The 18550-nt window shown below is 33.8% G+C and overlaps 1 protein-coding gene across 1 annotated transcript; it reads right to left on the reverse strand.

Moving 5' to 3' along the window:
• Positions 1-12642: 12642 nt before the first annotated feature.
• LOC133853999 (pyruvate dehydrogenase E1 component subunit beta-1, mitochondrial-like) lies at positions 12643-15227 on the reverse strand. The gene is made up of 5 exons (XM_062290022.1): positions 15147-15227; positions 15025-15059; positions 14168-14298; positions 12907-13037; positions 12643-12786 (listed from the first exon to the last, which is right to left on the reverse strand). Exons 1-5 carry the CDS (start codon positions 15225-15227, stop codon positions 12643-12645), a joined length of 522 nt encoding a protein of 173 aa, XP_062146006.1.
• Between the last annotated feature and the right edge of the window lie 3323 nt (positions 15228-18550).

Raw genomic sequence — 18550 nt, forward strand, 5'->3', positions numbered from 1 at the left:
GTAATTTTCAACTGGGTTTTTTTTTTTTTTTTTTGGTTTTAAGTATTCTCTTAGATTTCTCGAATTGTGTAAATCTACAGGAAATGTATGGGTTGCCTATGGTTCATCTTTTAGCTATGATATCTATTATGTGCAAATCTAAAAGAATAACCTTATTGCTTTTGCGTACATTTCATGAGGCCAAGATGATTTTTAATGTCATGTATGTAAATCGAAAATTGTAGTATGTATTATGCTGTCAATATGCTTACTGGCATCATTGGCTATTTGTGCAATATAGTTCATGTTTTTCTTTTCAACTATATTTATCTTTTATATCTAAAAACTAAGATTCATTCTGTCAAACATATAATAAGTGATTATCGTAATTCATACTCATTATGCTATACATCACAGTTGGATTAGAAAGTTGAACTATTCTCAGGTCTCAACTGTTACTCTCTCTCTCCAACCTTTCATGTGATGGGTGTGAATGAATCGGAATGGCATTGTCCTTTGTATTCCAAGGGCCAAGGGGACATCATTGTCATATTGAGTAATCATTTCTGATGATACAACACCACAAGGAAATTAATGAATCCTTCCTTATGGTTGCAGCAACTGGAGATAAAGATGATGTAGCATCTCAAATTCAAACCCCAACTTCTTATCTTTCCGCACGGCAGAAACCACCAGCATGACACAAGGAACATTATGTTGAGTTGTTCTGTTGTTTGAATTTCACTTTGTAATCTGATCTGTTGTAGCTGGTGTTTTGTAATACAAAGATTTAAACAATTCATTCATTCTCCAGTTTAGTTTTTGTTAGGCCTGAAGAGCCTAATAAACACAAACACATTCAGGCACCAGTGCTGATACAGTTGTTTTTATTTGGCAAACATCTCTAAGCAATCTCAGAATGGTGATTGGGAACAGGGTACGTCAGGGTTTAAAAAAAACTGAAAAATATCTTGTTAAATAACAGAATAATACCAAAGGCCTTCACCAGTGCATAATATCTCCATCTCTAATCTATCATGAAACAAATATAAATTCACCATCAAAACCACATAATTTGAATTATTCTCAGCACATCCTTGAATCTGAGAAGAGCCCCAAAGCAATTAATACACATCAAGAAGCATTACTTGTAAAACAGTCAGGAAACAAGGAGTTGTTCCCACATACTTTTACTAGCTTATGAGAACAAACATGAAAAATTGTTGTATTGTGTGTATAACACTTCTAATTCTTGGATATAGAGTGCCAAAACTGCACAAGATTTCTACTCAAATCAACTAAATGCAGCTTAATATTGACCAACCTACACGATTTTTATTTCTTTTTTTAGTTTGGGTGAATTAAATTAAGTATAATTCATGTATTCTCTCCTTGGTTTTCGTGTGTGAATTTACTTTTAAAACAAATGCAGCTAAAATAAATTAAATTGAGTTGAGAAAAAAAAATTGAATTTTGAGTTTATTGACCCAAACATGAATTCAAAGAAAAATATAAAATTGAGTTGGATTTAGTGGCTTCCCAAAAAATAAATTTCCCTCGGGAAAACATGACTATATGATAGAATTCAAGTGGGCTTTTCATCTTCTACAAAAAAAAAAATCTATAAAAAATTAAGAAGCCTTAAAATTTTTATTTCTTTTCGTTTTCCCACACTTTCTCAGCAACCAAGCAACCCATAAACCAAAAATAAATAAATAAACAAGAAACAATTAGATCTGTGGTTCGCAATATCTCGTCAACACATTACATACCACAGGAAATCAAAAGAAATAATAAAAGGAAAAAAGAGAGAAGCTTACCTATGTGGATTGATTGTGGCATGGCTCGGCTGTTTTGCAACATGGAGAAAATGGAGAGAGGGAGAGAGAGAGAGAGAGAGAGAGAGAGAGAGAGAATCGCCAGGTGTACAAATTGCAGAGATTGAGGGGAATATGGGTGTGACGTGACTCATTTTTTGCCTTGGATCTCTTTAAAGAGATCCTAGCCGTGAACCGGCAAACAAACTGGAAATGATTTGTTGCAAAAAATACAGTAATTTTTATTTATTTTTTTACACAACCGAAAATTACGAAAATTTAAAAACTCAACATCACATTCAATTTTACTAAATATGGAATCTCAACAAAACCAAAAAAGCAGGGCATACAATATTGCTTGATCTGTTTGTAGCTACAACTTGCTATAATAAGACCATATATATGAAGATCGACTTAATATTCTATTAAAGATCCTAAAAAACACACCATCCACTATCCACCCGTTTCTTTTATTACACATACGTACAACAAATACCATATACTTAACACAGGGACGATGAAGCTCCATTAAAGAAAGAAGTCATATATTGGCTTCGTTGCTCTCTTCAATTACAATTGCTTCGAGTTCAACTTCAACTTGAGGCACAAATATTGCTTCATGTTCAACGTCAGTATACTGGGGGATGCAGGTAACGGTGAGAGCAGGAATGGCTTGGAGGGTGTCGCAAAACCACAACATAAAGCGCTTCAACAGATTCAAAAGAATTTCATACCAAGGAGATAAGATTACGAGTATGGGAAAGACAATCCAGAAGAGTGATGATGGGAGAGAGTGGGAGGCCAGCAATGCAAGAGTGAGGGGACAGGAGAAATGTCCTGCCCTCAACCGAATTGGCTCCACAGTAAGAGTAAGAGGGAGCTTCACGAAGGTGAAGAGGAAGACCAGTATGAAAATGGCAACAATCAGAAATGCCATGACAAAGAATATTGGATTACTCGAGTTAGAATCTTGGGCCCAAGGCTTGGCTTGGAGTTTGAGGAGATTGATGAGGGGAGGAATAACATACCGCAAATCCACCAAAACCTCCATCTTTCTCTGCTCGGGAAGTACTACAGTTGAGGTTTTAGTTTTACTAAATAGTTTGAGGCTTGTCAGGGCAGGGGAAGCTAGAGGTAATGAGAATGCGGTATTTATGAACACCATATATAACATCATGGACCCTACCTTACTTCTTTTCGATACAGTTTCCTACATTACTTTTTTGCGATGAAGTTTGACGGTTTAACGTCCAAGGCCCGGCTTTGACGACACAAAGGGAAAAGACAATATTGACCTCCCTACTCGCCTTGTGGATCTAGTTGACCTCTAACGCCATACTGTCTTTTCCCGTTGTGTCGCCAAACCGGGGTTACAGGTCAAGTGGGTTAAGGGAAATGTGGGTTAAGATTTGTATGCTCTGCTCTTTTTCTTTTTTTTTGAGACTCCATATTTAATAAAAGAGAATGTGATGTCGAGGTTTTAAATTTTGGTAATTTTCGGTTGTGAAAAAATAAAAATAAATGATGAGACATTTATTTGAAAGAATTAGGATGATGAAAGATGAGACATTTAATAAGTTTTATGACAAAATAAATGATGTTTGTAATACTATGATTAATCTTGGAAAGAAAGTTCCAGATGCCAAACTCACGAAGAAAATTTTGCGATCTCTTCATAAATAATTCAGGATCAAAGTAATTATTATTGAAGAGAGTAAAGACCTTGACACTATGAAAATTGTAGAGCTCGTTGGCTCTCTGCAAACTTATGAATTTTATTTGCCTCAACCTAAGAAAAATAATTCATTTGTTCTCAAAACTGTTAGAAAAGAGACAAATGAGTCATCTGATGAGGAATCAATGGATGAAGAAGACCTGGCCTTGATTGTTAGGAAGTTAAATAAGCTCTTCAAAAGAGAAAATAACCATCGTGGCATCCAATGCCATGAGTGTGCATGAGGGTTATGGTCACATTCCTGCTAAATGTGCAAATTTATAAGGTAATGCTTTCAATGTTACTTTGTGTGATGAATCTAAGAGTGATAAAATTGAAGAGACTTCTGGAAAAAACTTTAATTTCTTAGTTTTTACTGCTTCATATGACAGTCCTCATAGGTCTAATAATTATTGTTCTGAAAATAGTGAGCCAGAGGATGAACAAAATGAAATTCAAAGTATTTACAATAAATTGTTTATGAAATATTATGAGTTAAAAGATTTAAACAAACAACATGTGAAAAGGCTTAATGAATTTAAAAGTGAAATAAGCAAATTGATTGAAAAAGTTAAGTGTCTAGAAGATTAACTGAATGAATCACAGAGTTATTTGAAAAAAATTTCTAATGATAAGCTAGTTAAATTGCTAAATGATCAAAAATGTTCTTTGACAAATCTGGCTTAGGCTTTAATAAATTTGATACTTCTTCTTCACATGATGCTTCTACTTCTAAAACTGTGTTTGTTAAGCTTGAAATATCTGAGCCTCAGGATGCTTGTTTAGATAAAGGAAGAAAAAAAATGTTATTGTTCATGAGCATGTAAAAGTTGAATCTAAAATACCTGTCAAAAAGCATTCTAAGTCTAGATTCATTCCTACTTGTCATCACTATGGTATTATTGGACATTGGTCATACTCGACCATATTGTCTACAGATTCACTCTCAAATACCTTGGACTAAGAAGAATGATCCTAAGAAATGTAAACCTGGTATAAAGCCTTTCATGTCTAAATATGTCCCTCCGCATAGGAGACAACATTCTCAAAGGTTTGTCCCTACTTGCCATTATTGTGGCAAAATTGGTCATACCCGACCTAACTGTTTCAAGCTGAAATCTCATGAGCATAAAAATCATAATAATGGTTGCTTTGACTAGGTAAGATAAGTTGGACAAGAGTCACAAACTGCACCTAGTGTTAAGAAGGTTTGGGTAAGGAAGGTTGATACCATTTACCATTTGAGGGGGAGTGGTAGTGGACTCACCTAGAGTTAGGTGGTCACATGGCATGCCTAGGATCATTGTTCTTGACTTTTTATATCCTAGAGCATGTCGGGTTCCATGCATTGCATTTTGTGGTTATTTCCTCTCTTTTTTTGGTTTGCATATGCTTTGCATCAAGTCCTGAGTAATTTTTGTTTTGATCTAATTCTCTTTGCAATTGATGGTTTGATCTTGTTTAAGAGAACAGCTAGCAGGTCTAATATTGCTTTCAGAGTTCTTCTAATGTGGATCAGGCTGGTAATGCGGATGACAAAGAAAGCACGTCAGGCAACTGCTTCTCTATTTATGGTTAAATTTAAGGTGATATCAAACCTCTCAATGGAGGCAGGTTTGAATTTCTTAGGAAAACCTTTGTTGTTTGTGACATGTCCTAAACATATCTTCTTGCATGCTTAGAATAGACTCTATTTTGTTCTTTAGAAAAGCATGTCTATTTTATTGATGTTTGCTGTCTTTATTTTCTTTTGTTTTTTAGTGTGTAAAGTTTTGCTTTCTCTTTTTCTCTTTTTTCTTTTTCTTTTTTTTTTTTTAAAAAAAAAGGTCGATGCAGCATTTTTTTTTTTTTGACAGCTTTTCAGATATCTCATGTCTTTTTAACTGACATCCTTGTCTCTGTATTTTTGTTGAAATATCCTCACATATATTTGAGATGATTTCATTTGATATCTGCTTAGTTTTTCTGCTGCATCTGAAGTTTGATAGTTTATTTATCTCATGCTATTGCTTTTATGCACTATCAAAGCTACCTTAAGAAATTTTTTGACTCTCTGGTTTTCCTATGGATATCCTTTTGAGTAAATTTAGTGTGTTAGTCAAATTGACCAACTTGCTAGTTGAACCTATAACTTATAAATTTTTGCATCCTCTCTAGGTTACAACATCAAGAAATAAAACAATAAATTTTCAGAAAAATATGGATATCAAAAAGTCCACTGCCGAATATGCTCTGAATAAAGTTCGTACACTTGTCCCCATAGAAAGAGTCAGTGACCATGTCATGCCCCATTTTGGGATATAAGGGGAAACGTGAACTAGAGCTTTGCAATAAAAATATCCACATAATTTCCAGGAAATAGCACAAGGCTATATATATATATATATATATATATGTAGTAGTTCTTTAGTTATTACAACATTTTTCTAGGAATTTCAAAACAAACATAATGTACAATACAAAAGTTAGGTCGGTCTTTATCGATCTATTGCTCTTATGGGAGGAGTCTACGTCATCCATGGAGAAAGGACTCCGGTCTATAGTGTCATTTGAAAAGTTTGTAGGGAAAAGGAGTGAGTTCGACAACTCAGCAAGGAACACAACATAATAAATGACAGTATATATATAAAAATATAGGTTAGAATTTAACCTATAAACAATATACTCCCTTAAAACCTGGATAGAATTCAAGATAAAAAATCAGATAGAGAGAATGCAATTAGATCAAATGCACAACCATTCAATGTGTAAGTTTTATCCACCCTTGGTCCAATATCTGCTAATTAACCATGAGCGGCGCACGTTTGGCTCGTCTCAAAAGAAGATTATGAGCCCATCCTTTCGTCACAAGAGAGAGCCGTACCAGGTTGGGAACTTCCTAGCTAGGTGAAGGTTACCTCGGCTGGTAGTACACACCTTCGCGTAACTGTCCTTCGGTGTGTTTGCCATACTACCCTATGAAACTACGAAACTGTGGAATCTGGACATCTATGACATGGTGCCTCAAGGGTAAAACTGTGTGCACGTGAAACATGTACTATGATATCAACCTTTGCTCATATGTAACATATGCCTTTGAAAACTATGATTTCATAACATAGACTATGATGGCATCCTTTGCTCATATGTAACAAATACTTTGGAGAACTATGATTTCATAATCCTTTGTTCATATGGTGCTCATGTAACAAATATAAGATATGTATGATCACATGAGATTCCAATGACATTATATGATAAGAGTATTTTCATGACAGAAATATAAGTAGTATCAAAGCATGAAAGAGTTTTAGAAAATTCCTGACTTTTTCTCTTGAAAAAGGTTTTTAATAAAATTTGTCGGAGTTTTTAAGGTTGTGATCCCTTACCTGGGTTCCTGAGTGGAGTCTTAGTTACTTCTACCTAGATTAGATAATAAAAACATATTTAGAGAATATTTTTAAATGAAGTACTTCTGCAATAAACACTAAAATCACTTAGTTGTAGCAAATTACAAATTTCTCCAAAATACCCACAAACCTATGAATCTCTGCAAATCTTAAGCTACAAACAGATCGATCTATTTGTTTGTTGCATAACGTATTGGGGCATAAGAAATCTACGGCAGTTGATTAGTTCATGTTTCGTGTTTAGACCAGTTTGCAAAGCATGAACATAGGTTGATAATTGTGAAATCATGTAGTTATGAATTTTCTCAGTAAGTGTGTTTATGTTGTAAATGTGGACAGCTAGCATCCTACCAAATGCTGAATTCAGGCCTTATGGTACTTTCCACATGGAAACTTTTCGAATATGCAAACTTTAAATGCTTCGCTGTTCTGGTTTAGTTTCAAGGCAGCATCTTACATAGGCAATAAGTTTAATATTTGTCTCAATTATGTACTTTAGTCGATGACTAGGGAGACCAAACAGAAAAGTAACAAGTAGGTTCTAAATTGAATGAGAGAGGGGAAAAGATGCAGCTTACATAAAAGAACCAATTTAAAACACCACACAATTCAAATTTCTCATTGAAACTCTCTCTAAAACAAAGCAAAAAAAAATAAAAAATTAATGAAATAAAAAGTTTAAATTTATATCTTGAAGTGTATGCTTCCATTTAGATGTTCTATAGCTCAAGTTCGCATTTCCCTTATATTCCAAAACGGAGGCGTGACAACATGGTATCAGTGCAAAGTCAACCGTAAGTTGATTTGTTAAAAACCTAGGGAACAACATGGAAACCTAGGCTTAGGATAGGTTGCAAAACTACGCTTATGATTAAAATTTATTTTAAAAGATAAGAAACTCTAAATCATGACGCGTTGCAGAGTTATGGCAGACGGAGGAGAAGGATCATCGCAAGGCATGAGAACAAAAGTTACCCCCGATGTGCCCCAAATGTTCCAAGATATGGCTAGGCAGTTCATCACAGCCATAACCGATTTCAGAAGCGAGGCACCTCACAACGGGGAGCAAGGTTGCCCATTCAAAAGATTTGAAAGGCTTAACATCCCTATGTTTGACGGGAAACAAGGTCCTATAGAGTCTGAAAATTGGCTAGTCGATGTTGAAGAAATATTACAGCTAGCAGGATGTACAAAGAAACAGAAGGTACAATATCAGCTTACAGACTATCTGGTGAAGCCAAAGGATGGTGAAATGCCAATAAGGTACTACTAGTCCAAGAATTAGGAAGTGAAAGGGTGATCTCTTGGGAACGTTTTCAAAAGGAGTTCCTTCAGCATTATTGATAATAGTTTAAAAGTGCTTATTTTTCCTATTAAAATAAGTATTATCATACTTTATTATAATTTAATTATTGCATTTTATATTTAATTGTGGAATATTGATCAAATATTAATATTAAGATTAAATGATATATTAATGCAAGAAATTATGTTATGTAGGAATTACAAAAGAAATCAAAGAGTAAAAGCCAAGAGGTAGGTCAAAAGAAGAAGTCTATCATATGCCCAAGATAGAGTCCAATGTGTAATACAAGAAGAGGTGAAACCAAACTGCTAGACTCACGAATTGGAGAAACATTCTAATACTACTACATGACAAAACCAAGAAGAAAAAGATGTCTTTAGCTCTTATAAAAAGAAGCAGAGTTTTATTTCAAGTGTAAGAGAGAAACATGGAACAAATAGAAGACTTGGATTCTTATACTTGTACAAATTCCAAAAGAAGAATGACTCATATCTCTATAAGAGAAGCAACACGACAACAAACAAGAAAGCCAAAAAAATTATAGAAAAAACGATGCACGACACAAGAGAATAATTTTCGGCAGCCTTTCTTTCTATTTATTTTCTATTTATGATATTTAGTACTTAAATCTCTAGCTAAGGTTAGGGGTGAAACTTAGTATTTTTATTATGTGTTCTTGAGACTATTTTATTTGTTCTTCATAGATTAATGATTAAATGTTGGGGATGATTTTTATTTGAAAGTAATTTAATGAGACAAGTTTATTTTGATTCATTGTGATTTTTGTTTATATCAAATACTTACTTTGTTTGATTTGTTATGATTCGAAAATATATTGAATGCTTAATATATTGTAACATGATTTTTGTTTATATCAAATACGTACTTTGGGGGCCTTATTCCAGTTGGGGTCTTAGGCAATCGCCTAACTTGCCTTATGGATGAGCCGGCCCTGTTTGCTTCCATTTAGATGTTCTATAGCTCAAGTCGCATTCCCCTCATATCTCAAAACGAGGACGTGACAAACCAAATCATTGCGAAAATAGATAGTTACTAACGGACTAAGTAAAAGAAAAAATGTTGTTTCTTAGGGAGAGTGTATGAGATGAGGGTGACTAGGCTCTAGTAAGATAAGGTTTGACTTTTGACTTTGTATGAAATGAGGGTGATTAGGCCCTAATAAGATAAAGTTTGATTTTTGACTTATAATACTTTATATTTTCTTATTAGGCAGTTCAATTGCTATTACCAAATTGGTGTTCTATTTGCTTTTTGGCTGGCTTTCACACATTACATGCATGACATGAGTTGAGTGAATCCGTTGGGTTTGGCTTATTGCAGAGAAACTTTGCTTATGGTTACTTACATCTCATATATATGTTTGGTTATTTTGCCTTGCTATTTTACTTTCTTCTCAGTTTTAAATACATGCGTGTTTTTGGGGCTCTCATTGATTTTTTTTTTTTTTTCCTTAAAAAAAATATTGTGTGTGGTGTGCCTGGACGACTGTTTAGTGTCGGTTTTTGTTTAAATTGCCCATTTCTTTCATTACTTTGTTTTTATTGTGTCGTTTTTCTTGGATATTGGATCATACATTGAGTGGAAGAATTTCATTTTAAAAAAAAAAATATATATATTTATTCAATTCTGCATTTCATGTGTTCTACTGTTCATGGTATTGCATTTCATGCATGGGCCATTGTTTTGGTTTGTTTTTATTGCTGGCTTATGTGTTTTAATTGTTCTTTTAGAATCCTTTGTCATTTCGTGACAAATATTGGGAGAATGTTTGAATTACTTTGATAGGGGCGTAATTACTACTTTGATAAAGGGAGTAATTACTTTGCTGCTTTTTTATGTTGTACATTCAATGATCTATCTTCATGTTAATAAGAGTTTTACTACTTCAAATATCTATGCGTTTAATGATTTGTTCATGTTTCAGAAAACAGGTTCGATTTAGAATTTCATAGCAGTTTATGTTGGGCTTTGGGTTTTAATTTTTTTTTTTACTTGAGCTTTTTGTTGTAATTGGGTTTTGTTATCGAATTGCCAAAGAGGGAGCTTGCTGGGTTTCTAATGTTGGCAAATTTGGTGTCAAAAAGCCAAGTGAAAAGAATATTACAAAAGATTATTCAAAAAAGGAAAGAGCCGAGTGAAAAGAATATTGTAGAATATTAATCAAGAAATAAAAGAGCCAAATAAGAAGAATATTGCAAAATATTAATCAATAAAAGAAATAGATGAATAAAGAGAGTATTGCAGAATATTGATCAAAAAATGAAAGAGCAGCTATTTGGAAAATATTCTGCATAATGAATTGTTTCTAAAATTCTGGATTTCCTGGACAGTTTCTGGACAGCCAGAAGCCGTGTCCGAACACGATTGGCAGTAAGTTCCTGTTCTCAAGCATGTCTGGATAGCCTAGCGGACACATTTCACATAAAGTGTACTTTCTGATACATGTCCGAACACCACCGCCTAAAAATCCGTTCTTAACTTGAATTAGGGTTTCCAGAGCCTATTTAAATGGGCTTTTAGGTAGTGTTTCCTTAAGAATTACAGTAGAGAATTTCATTGTGCTAAGAGAAGTTTAACTGAAGATGAGCTCTAGTTAAGGAAGTCAATAGAAGATTTGCTACTTTGTATTTTCTTGTCATTTTCTCATCATTTTTTTTTTCTTCTGATATGGCATTGTCAATTCACTTTGAAATTTTTATTTTATTTTTAATTAAGATTAATCTAAAAATAAATTGACAATATTACGTTAACGAAAAAAGACAAGAGGATATATATATAGACACACACATACATAATAAAGAAACGTTATACTCCACACCTTTATACAAATGTTTTATTTTACTATGCCGACAAGGCACAGTTTAGTAATCATTGGATAATCGTTTTAACAATGGCTGATTCAAAGGCTACTCGAGTCTAGACCATGCAATTTTAACAAAGTAGAAATGAAATAAAACGAAATGAAAGTGTCGTGCATAACATTTGTCCATACAATTATACTCCCTTAATTTTTGTATTGTTGCATTGAATACTAAAATTCTTTTGATACGGCATCAATCAGGAATCTGTTAACTTGTTCATCCGTGGTCCTTGCAAGGACTTAATCTGGGGTTAGATATTATATTGAGAGCTTTGTGATATTCAAAAGTAACATTTTTTCATCGGGGCTTTTGCTGGTGTTTTTGGTTGGGATTTAATTTCTATATCTTTGTTTCTTTTTTTTTTTTTTCTTTTTTTTTAGGTGTTTCTTTTATAGATTTTCGGTGTATTTATAACTTTTGAGCATTTTACGTTTTTAATAATATATGTCGATTATTTATAAATAAAAATGTAAAACATTTGTATTAATGAGTAACTTAATAAATAGTATACTCAAAAAAAAAAAAAAAAATGGTATATGCATCTCTGTTTTATTAATGAGTGTCTTTTTGAATAATAAAATCCCTATTCAGGTAATTAGGTAAGGATAATTAATATAAACATGAATATATTTTTAATTTCTTGTTAATGATATAAAGTTTATAGCCGTAATGAAAGTGTCACTTGTTTTCCTTGTTGATGATGCTACTTAAGTTATCCTGCATTTTAGGAAAGAGAAGTAGAAGACTTGAAGCTGTTCCTTTGTCTCTATCACTCCCACGTACACCCTCGATTTGTTATGGATGGAGTTAAAATTGGGTTAGAATTTGTGTTGAATTAGAATATCATTTAGAAAAATGATGCAAATTCATCAACAACTCATTTTATTTTTAAATTCACTATTGGATTTGTTAGACTTACATTGGATCTTACAGATTCAATGGTAGATTTGGAACTTACTCGTTGCATAAAGATAAGTAAGAGATGAATGTCTAACATGTCCCATTTATTTAAGAGAAATGATATTTGTACATCTCTATACAACTAAGTTTTAAATCTATCATTGAATTTGTGGAAACCAATATGAGTTATATAAATCCAATGGTAAATTTGAAAAATGAGATGTACAAATATCATTCCTCTTTATTTAATAAGGATTATTAGTTATTAATTATGATTTAGATTAGTTTTATTTTAAAATTAGGTTTATCATTAATTGGTATTTTCTATCGGAAAATGTTAGATTTACAACACCAATACAACGACTGTACAACAATCCCTCACATGAGAGTGGGTCCCACATACTGGGGCCCACTCTCATGTGAGGGGTTGTTGTACAGTTGTTGTATTGGTGTTGTACAAGAATCAAATCCCATCTAGCCCTCGACTGACCTTACTCCCCCCTGCAATTGATTCTGATTCAGTTTTTTCATCAGAAGGTCATGCTCCGGGCAATTTCACAGCTCCTTTGGATTTTTTCCATGGCGCTGAGTCACGCTAGCTCTGGCTCGTTCCATGTCCGACTCAACCTCAACTCAATGCACACGTGCCAATGGATCATGTGGAAGACAGCTTCTCCAATACGGAACTCCCAGACTCCTGCCACGTTGCAATCCAATAAGTCCCTTTGTGGACGGACGCCTCTCCTTCAGACACATCATCAACTGCAAGTGAAAATATCACACCAAATCCAAGCCCCTCCTATCGAGACAAAGGTGAATCCCCCTTTGTCAAATATATCTCTTACCTAATCATTGATGCAGCTGACTATCCTTACCCATTCATTTACGGTTTTACCCCTCAACCCATCATGGATTCTACCATCACCCATATATATTCAAGAAATTTCAGATCCTCCCCCTTCAATCCAGCCGCTGCAATAAGTTCAAAGTCCCCACGTTCAATGCAACTCTTTTGGATCTTACCACCAAACATTCTCCATGTAGCTTTGGCTGTCAGACAACTCCATAAAAGCATTAACAGTAAATTTTTAACTATTTTTCTGATATTTAAGGAACAAAATTACTTTTTACTTCCCTATAAAAAAATACCCCACAATAGATTCCCTTCTATTTTTCTATATCAATTAAATATTATTTTTTTTACTCTTATTTTATTCTCTTTCTCTCTTTCCTACTTTTTCTCTTTTCCCTATATCAATTAATTATACTTCTTTTATATTAAAATAATACATAGGGAATGAATAGTAAACATGTATATATTGGGAATTACTATTCATTCTCAACCCCCTCCTCTAAATATAGGACATCTGTTGTTAGAGGTTTTTTGATGTTTTTCATGAAATTTTTTCTAAATATAGAGAAGGGAACCAATATAAGATATCTGCTACTAGTAATCTAATCTCCGCGTCTATACCACATAGCGGGTAGAGAGGATCCTCAGTAACTTTCCTGCGCAGAAGATTCCCTTTAGTTGGCAAAGCATTATTTGAGTAGTGTGCATTTTCCATATTTGTTTCCAAACCAGCCTAAACTGTCCCGCCCTTGAGGATTCACTCTTAGCTAGGGCTGGCAAAACGGGACCCGACACGACCCGTTTACGACTCGTTTAAGCTAGACCCAAACACGACCCGTTTATGTTAACGGGTCGGGGCTCTAGACACGACACGACACGGCACGGCTATTTCACGGGTCACCCGACACGACCCGTGAAACCCGTTTAGCATACCGAGTCATAACGGGTCGACACGACCCGACACGACCTGTTTAGCATACCGGGTCGACACGACCCGTTTAACCCGTTTAGCTCATCCTAACTCTAAAAAGACTAAAATTGTCTAAATTGTCTAATGCATTAAACATGTCCAAAAAAATGAGGCTTCAAAGCTTGCTATCCTATTGAAGTGAAAATTATTGAGATTTTCCTGGCTAGAACAAACTATATGCACGAATCAGTCTAAAGACCTCAAATTCCAAATTTCCAACACAAGTATCATTCAATCATTGTATCAAGAAGGGCAAAAGAGCAATTTAAGTTTAACTGTGATATATGAAGCAACTACTAGATATGCCAACACCAAGCATTCAGGTCAAATTTTTAGCTCCAGCATTTTAAAGAAAACATGCATGAGAGTGTTGGGCACCAACTCTAGCAGCAGCACCATTAGGCCCTCTAAAAACTATAGGCACAGATATCTGGCCAGCAGACATATAGTTTGATTTTGCAGCAGAATTAATGATGACGGTCAATTGCCTGCAGCGATAGGTAGAATGAGATTCTAAGAGGAAATGAAAGATTTGAAATAAATTAGCAAGGCCAACCAAAACAACATACAAGTATTACAAAGAAAATTAGAAACTGAACATCATCAAGATAGCTATAAACTGAAAAATGCACTATAAATAAATGAACCAAAAGTTGTGTTCAAATTTATTAGCATATCAAATTATCCCAGGAGGAAACACCCATTATCCTTCAGTGCAAGACTTCTATGTATGTGTGTGTTAGTTTGAGAGAGAGAGTACAGAAAGTAGAAACCACGTTATCTTGATATCATCTTCTTGGAAAAACAAGAGGTTAATTTTAATATGTTGAACTCTACTAGATGTTTCAATTATGCCCTTTTAGGGTTTTAGAGGGTAGTAGCGTGCTTGAGTCAACACCATAAAACTTTTTTTTTTTTATTATATATATATATATATATATATATATATGGTGTTGCAGGATCATCACTAATCTACTTGACCAAATATAGAAGCAACCAATGAACCAACAAATAGAGGGCAAGTCAAACAGAAATAACCTCCGTAATTGGTGTATCAAGAACCCTCTCAGGACCATACTTGCCCAAAAGCCTTTGGATATCTATACAAAATTGAAGATAAAGAGCTGATTGTTAGACAAATGTATAAAGTCGACATCTGGTCTTCACAGGAATACAAATCTACGAATTCATCTCTTCAAATATTGAAGTCTAACCTTGTATGCACCTTGAATCCTTGATATTCCCCAACCTGCGCTCAAAAGATAAAACAGGAACATAAGAAGAAAGAGCGAACATCAAATCCAGGAAATACTAGTTTCTTTCCAACTGTCCTCACCTCTTCACCCATCAAAAATACTTTAGGATCAGCAGACATTTCCTCATCGAGTGCAGAGTTTAGAGCGTCTCTAACAGTCATCTGTCCATAATTATAATTTCAATAGAAAAATTCAGCGTTTTGTAAAGAAGAACCGTCATGAAGGAGAAAATACAACTTCTCATATTATAACATCCAAAAGAAAAAGACTAACCCTTTCAATTAGATCTCTACAATTAAATGTATTGAAAATTGAAATTTCTTCACAAAAAATTTCCATTTGTTCACAAAAAAATTTATGGACAGATTTTGAACAAGCAGGCAAGCATCACAAATTATCGGATGATTCGAATTATGATTTTATAATTTATACCCACAAATCCACAATAATGAGGCTATAAAAAATTAAAAATAGAAATCAACTAACATACCGACCTGGCGGTACCGGACGCGACATCAGCTGGAGAGAGAGCGGCACGCTGGCAGAGAGACTGGGAGAGCAGAGACTTCGAGAGAGAGCGTCGACGCCGTCGTGCGGCGACTCGGCGAGGCTGAAGGAGAAGAGAAGGGCGGCGGCTGAAGGAAAAATCCAAAAAGAAAAAGCTTGGGTTTTCTTTTCTTTCAGAGTTTCGACTTTCTCTTTTCTCAGTTTTCTGATTCTTCTCACTTTTCTGGTTTTGACGTTTTGTTTGTTTTTTCACATTTTTTGAACTTTGATTCTTTTGACTGAATAATGATAATGAATTATTATTATTTGAAAAGTTCAGAAAAGTGAAAAAAAAAAAACAAACAAAACGTCAGATTACTTTTCCGGTTTTCCCCATTTCCTTTCCCCTTACTTTTCCCCCCAATTTCATTTCCCATTTGGTTCGGCCATTCCGGATTTCCGCCATTCTCCATTTCTCCATTTTTTTTTAATTTATATATATATATAAAATTAAAATTAAAAATAAAAATAATAATAAAAAAAACTAATCGTGTCTGGCGGGTCACCCGCGGGTGACCCGCGACCCGACCCGCCAGACCAAGATAAACGGGTCATAAACGGGTCGACCCGTTTATGACCCAAACCCGTTTAAAGTAGACCCAAACCCGCTAATTTCGTGTCGTGTTCGTGTCGGATTATCGGATCGTGTCAAAATTGCCAGCCCTACTCTTAGCCGCATCTCAAGCTTCTTAAGTAGATGATAGTCACTTCTCACCGTAAAACATACGTTGCTTGTTGCTCTTCAAACCTGTTTGTTCCTATTATTATTGGCACCAATAGGAATTTGGCATCATTCATTGATGGTTTATTTGGTGAATATATCTTTAGTAATGCTATTTAGTAGATTATTATATGACTGTCATATAACTTGATGATGTAACAATTAAAATGAATCATTGAATCAGTACTTGTAAAATAATAATAATAATAAAATTAAAAGTAATTATTATTGCCACGTCATGTAACATCTCGGCCTAAACTAGGGTTAATAAATCCTTAATTTAAACTCAATGGTTAGCAATAAATAAGGCTGGGCTTAAAGGATGGAAAGATGGGCCCAAACCGACACTCTTGCCAATTTTTGGCTTGGGCAATCGAAACCCTAGTAATTGATCAAAGCCTTTTTGGTGATCGTTCACCTCGTCAATACGCGATTTGAGTGTTTTTTGCATGACTCTTAGACAATGATTTTTTCCTATAAATTCATCATTAGGCTAACCTTAAAGTATGTTTTGACTGTTTAGCCTCCCAGGGTGCTATGAAGAAAGAGAAATAGAAAGAAGAGTGAGAAATAGAGAAATGTGGTGTTTGTGAAGGATTTTTGGGAGTTTAAAGTCAACAAGGGAGGACATTACAAAAGATTAAAAACATTTGAGAGCATTGTAAAAAAGGTGACAACTTTAAGCTAAAAAGAGCATTTAGCTGATTCAATGATAATGCTCTAAGTAAACCTTACCACATTCACATTTTTTCTTTAAGGAAGTTTATATACCCTCCTCAAATTATTAAATAATTGTCAATGTCTTTCTAAGTTATAAATTGCATTAATGTCCCTCAATGACAAAAATATTCTTAATAATAATAATAAAAAAAAAAAACCATGGGTTGGCCTAACCACCCCTAGGTGGTTCGGGGTGGCCGATTCACCCCTGGCCCCCAAGCGTTTTTTGGGGTGGCTCGGCCACATCTCATATGAGTCTCAGGTCTTTTTTATTGTTGTTGTTGTTTTTTTTTTTTTTTTTTTTTTTTTTTTTTTTATTGTTCTTATTTATTTTTCATTTTTTCCTTCGAATTTATAAGTGTATTTTTTGTATTATTGAAAAAATTTCATGATCATTTTTATCTTTTTACTATTTACTTTGAAATAACATTGACAATTTTTGATCATGTAAAACGATATTGCAATCTATAATTTGAAAAAAAACATATTGAATTTAATCGGGGTGGAGCCAAGAAACTTTTTTTGTTGGGGGTTCGAACCTATATATATATATATATAGTGCGCGCACGTGTAAAATAAAAGCAGACAAATCTTAAACTTAACTATATACTAAGTCATAAGTCATAACTGTATACAAAAGTTACATGTCGATAAAATTATCTTTAAAAATAACTTTTCTTCCGAATATAAAAATGTTCTAGTTTGCTATAGGCATGTACACAAAATAATAATAATAATAATAATAAAATAAAATAAAATAAAATAAAATCTAAAATATAACTTTATATCTCCTTCAAATTGTGCTCAACGACGGTCTTTTATGGAATCAAATTCATTCACTATTATTTCTATAGTGAAATTCCTAACAATTTATTTCTCAATATAAATTAACAAATGGTCTACTAGAAACCCATCTTCCATTTTATTACGTAATCTAGTTTTTACTAGTAGAGTAATTTTTTTGGGAAAGTTGAATTTTATTTTTGTCGGGACCATCGTATGATAAACCCTTAAAAAATAATTTTTTTCAAGGATGTTAAAATTATGGGTAAATGTATAATAAATTTCCAAGTCGGAACACGATTTGAAAATGCTCTCTCACTTTTTAATTTTCAACATTGACTCTTTAACTTTTTCGCGTTTTTTAATTGGGTCGTTCCGTCCATTTTTTGTCCAATTTCGTAAATTCCGTTACTGCCACGTCACTAAAATATTATTTTTTTAGTAATTTTATTTCAAAAAAGAATTAAAGAAAAAAAGAAAAAAGAAAAGTTTAAAAAATAATTTTTTTCAAGGATGTTAAAATTTTTTTGGGGGGCCATGGCCCTCCACCGCTCCGCCCAATTTAATAGTAATTTGAGAAAAAGGTTGGGTGGACTTTTCTCTTTTTCTTTTATTTTCCTCTTATCCCTTATCCAAGACCAAAATTAAGATGCCAAAAGACAAGAGCTACAACATGAACAAGAAATCAATAACCCATCAACTAACTACCCAGAA

This window comes from Alnus glutinosa, chromosome 13 (assembly GCF_958979055.1).
Source record: "Alnus glutinosa chromosome 13, dhAlnGlut1.1, whole genome shotgun sequence".
NCBI classification, from domain to species: domain Eukaryota; kingdom Viridiplantae; phylum Streptophyta; class Magnoliopsida; order Fagales; family Betulaceae; genus Alnus; species Alnus glutinosa.

Bases quoted from the DNA above. Each gene is read 5' to 3' on its own strand.
- LOC133853999 (XM_062290022.1), bottom strand. From the start codon at position 15,227: ATGACTGTTAGAGACGCTCTAAACTCTGCACTCGATGAGGAAATGTCT. The intron at 13,038-14,167 runs GTTTTCTTTAAA...GTTGTCTGACAG, and splicing joins TGCCCAACACTCTCATGCAT to CCAAAGCTACATGGAGAATG. The intron at 12,787-12,906 runs GTAGAATCCATG...TTGTCTCGATAG, and splicing joins TTGAATATATATGGGTGATG to GAGGGGCTTGGATTTGGTGT.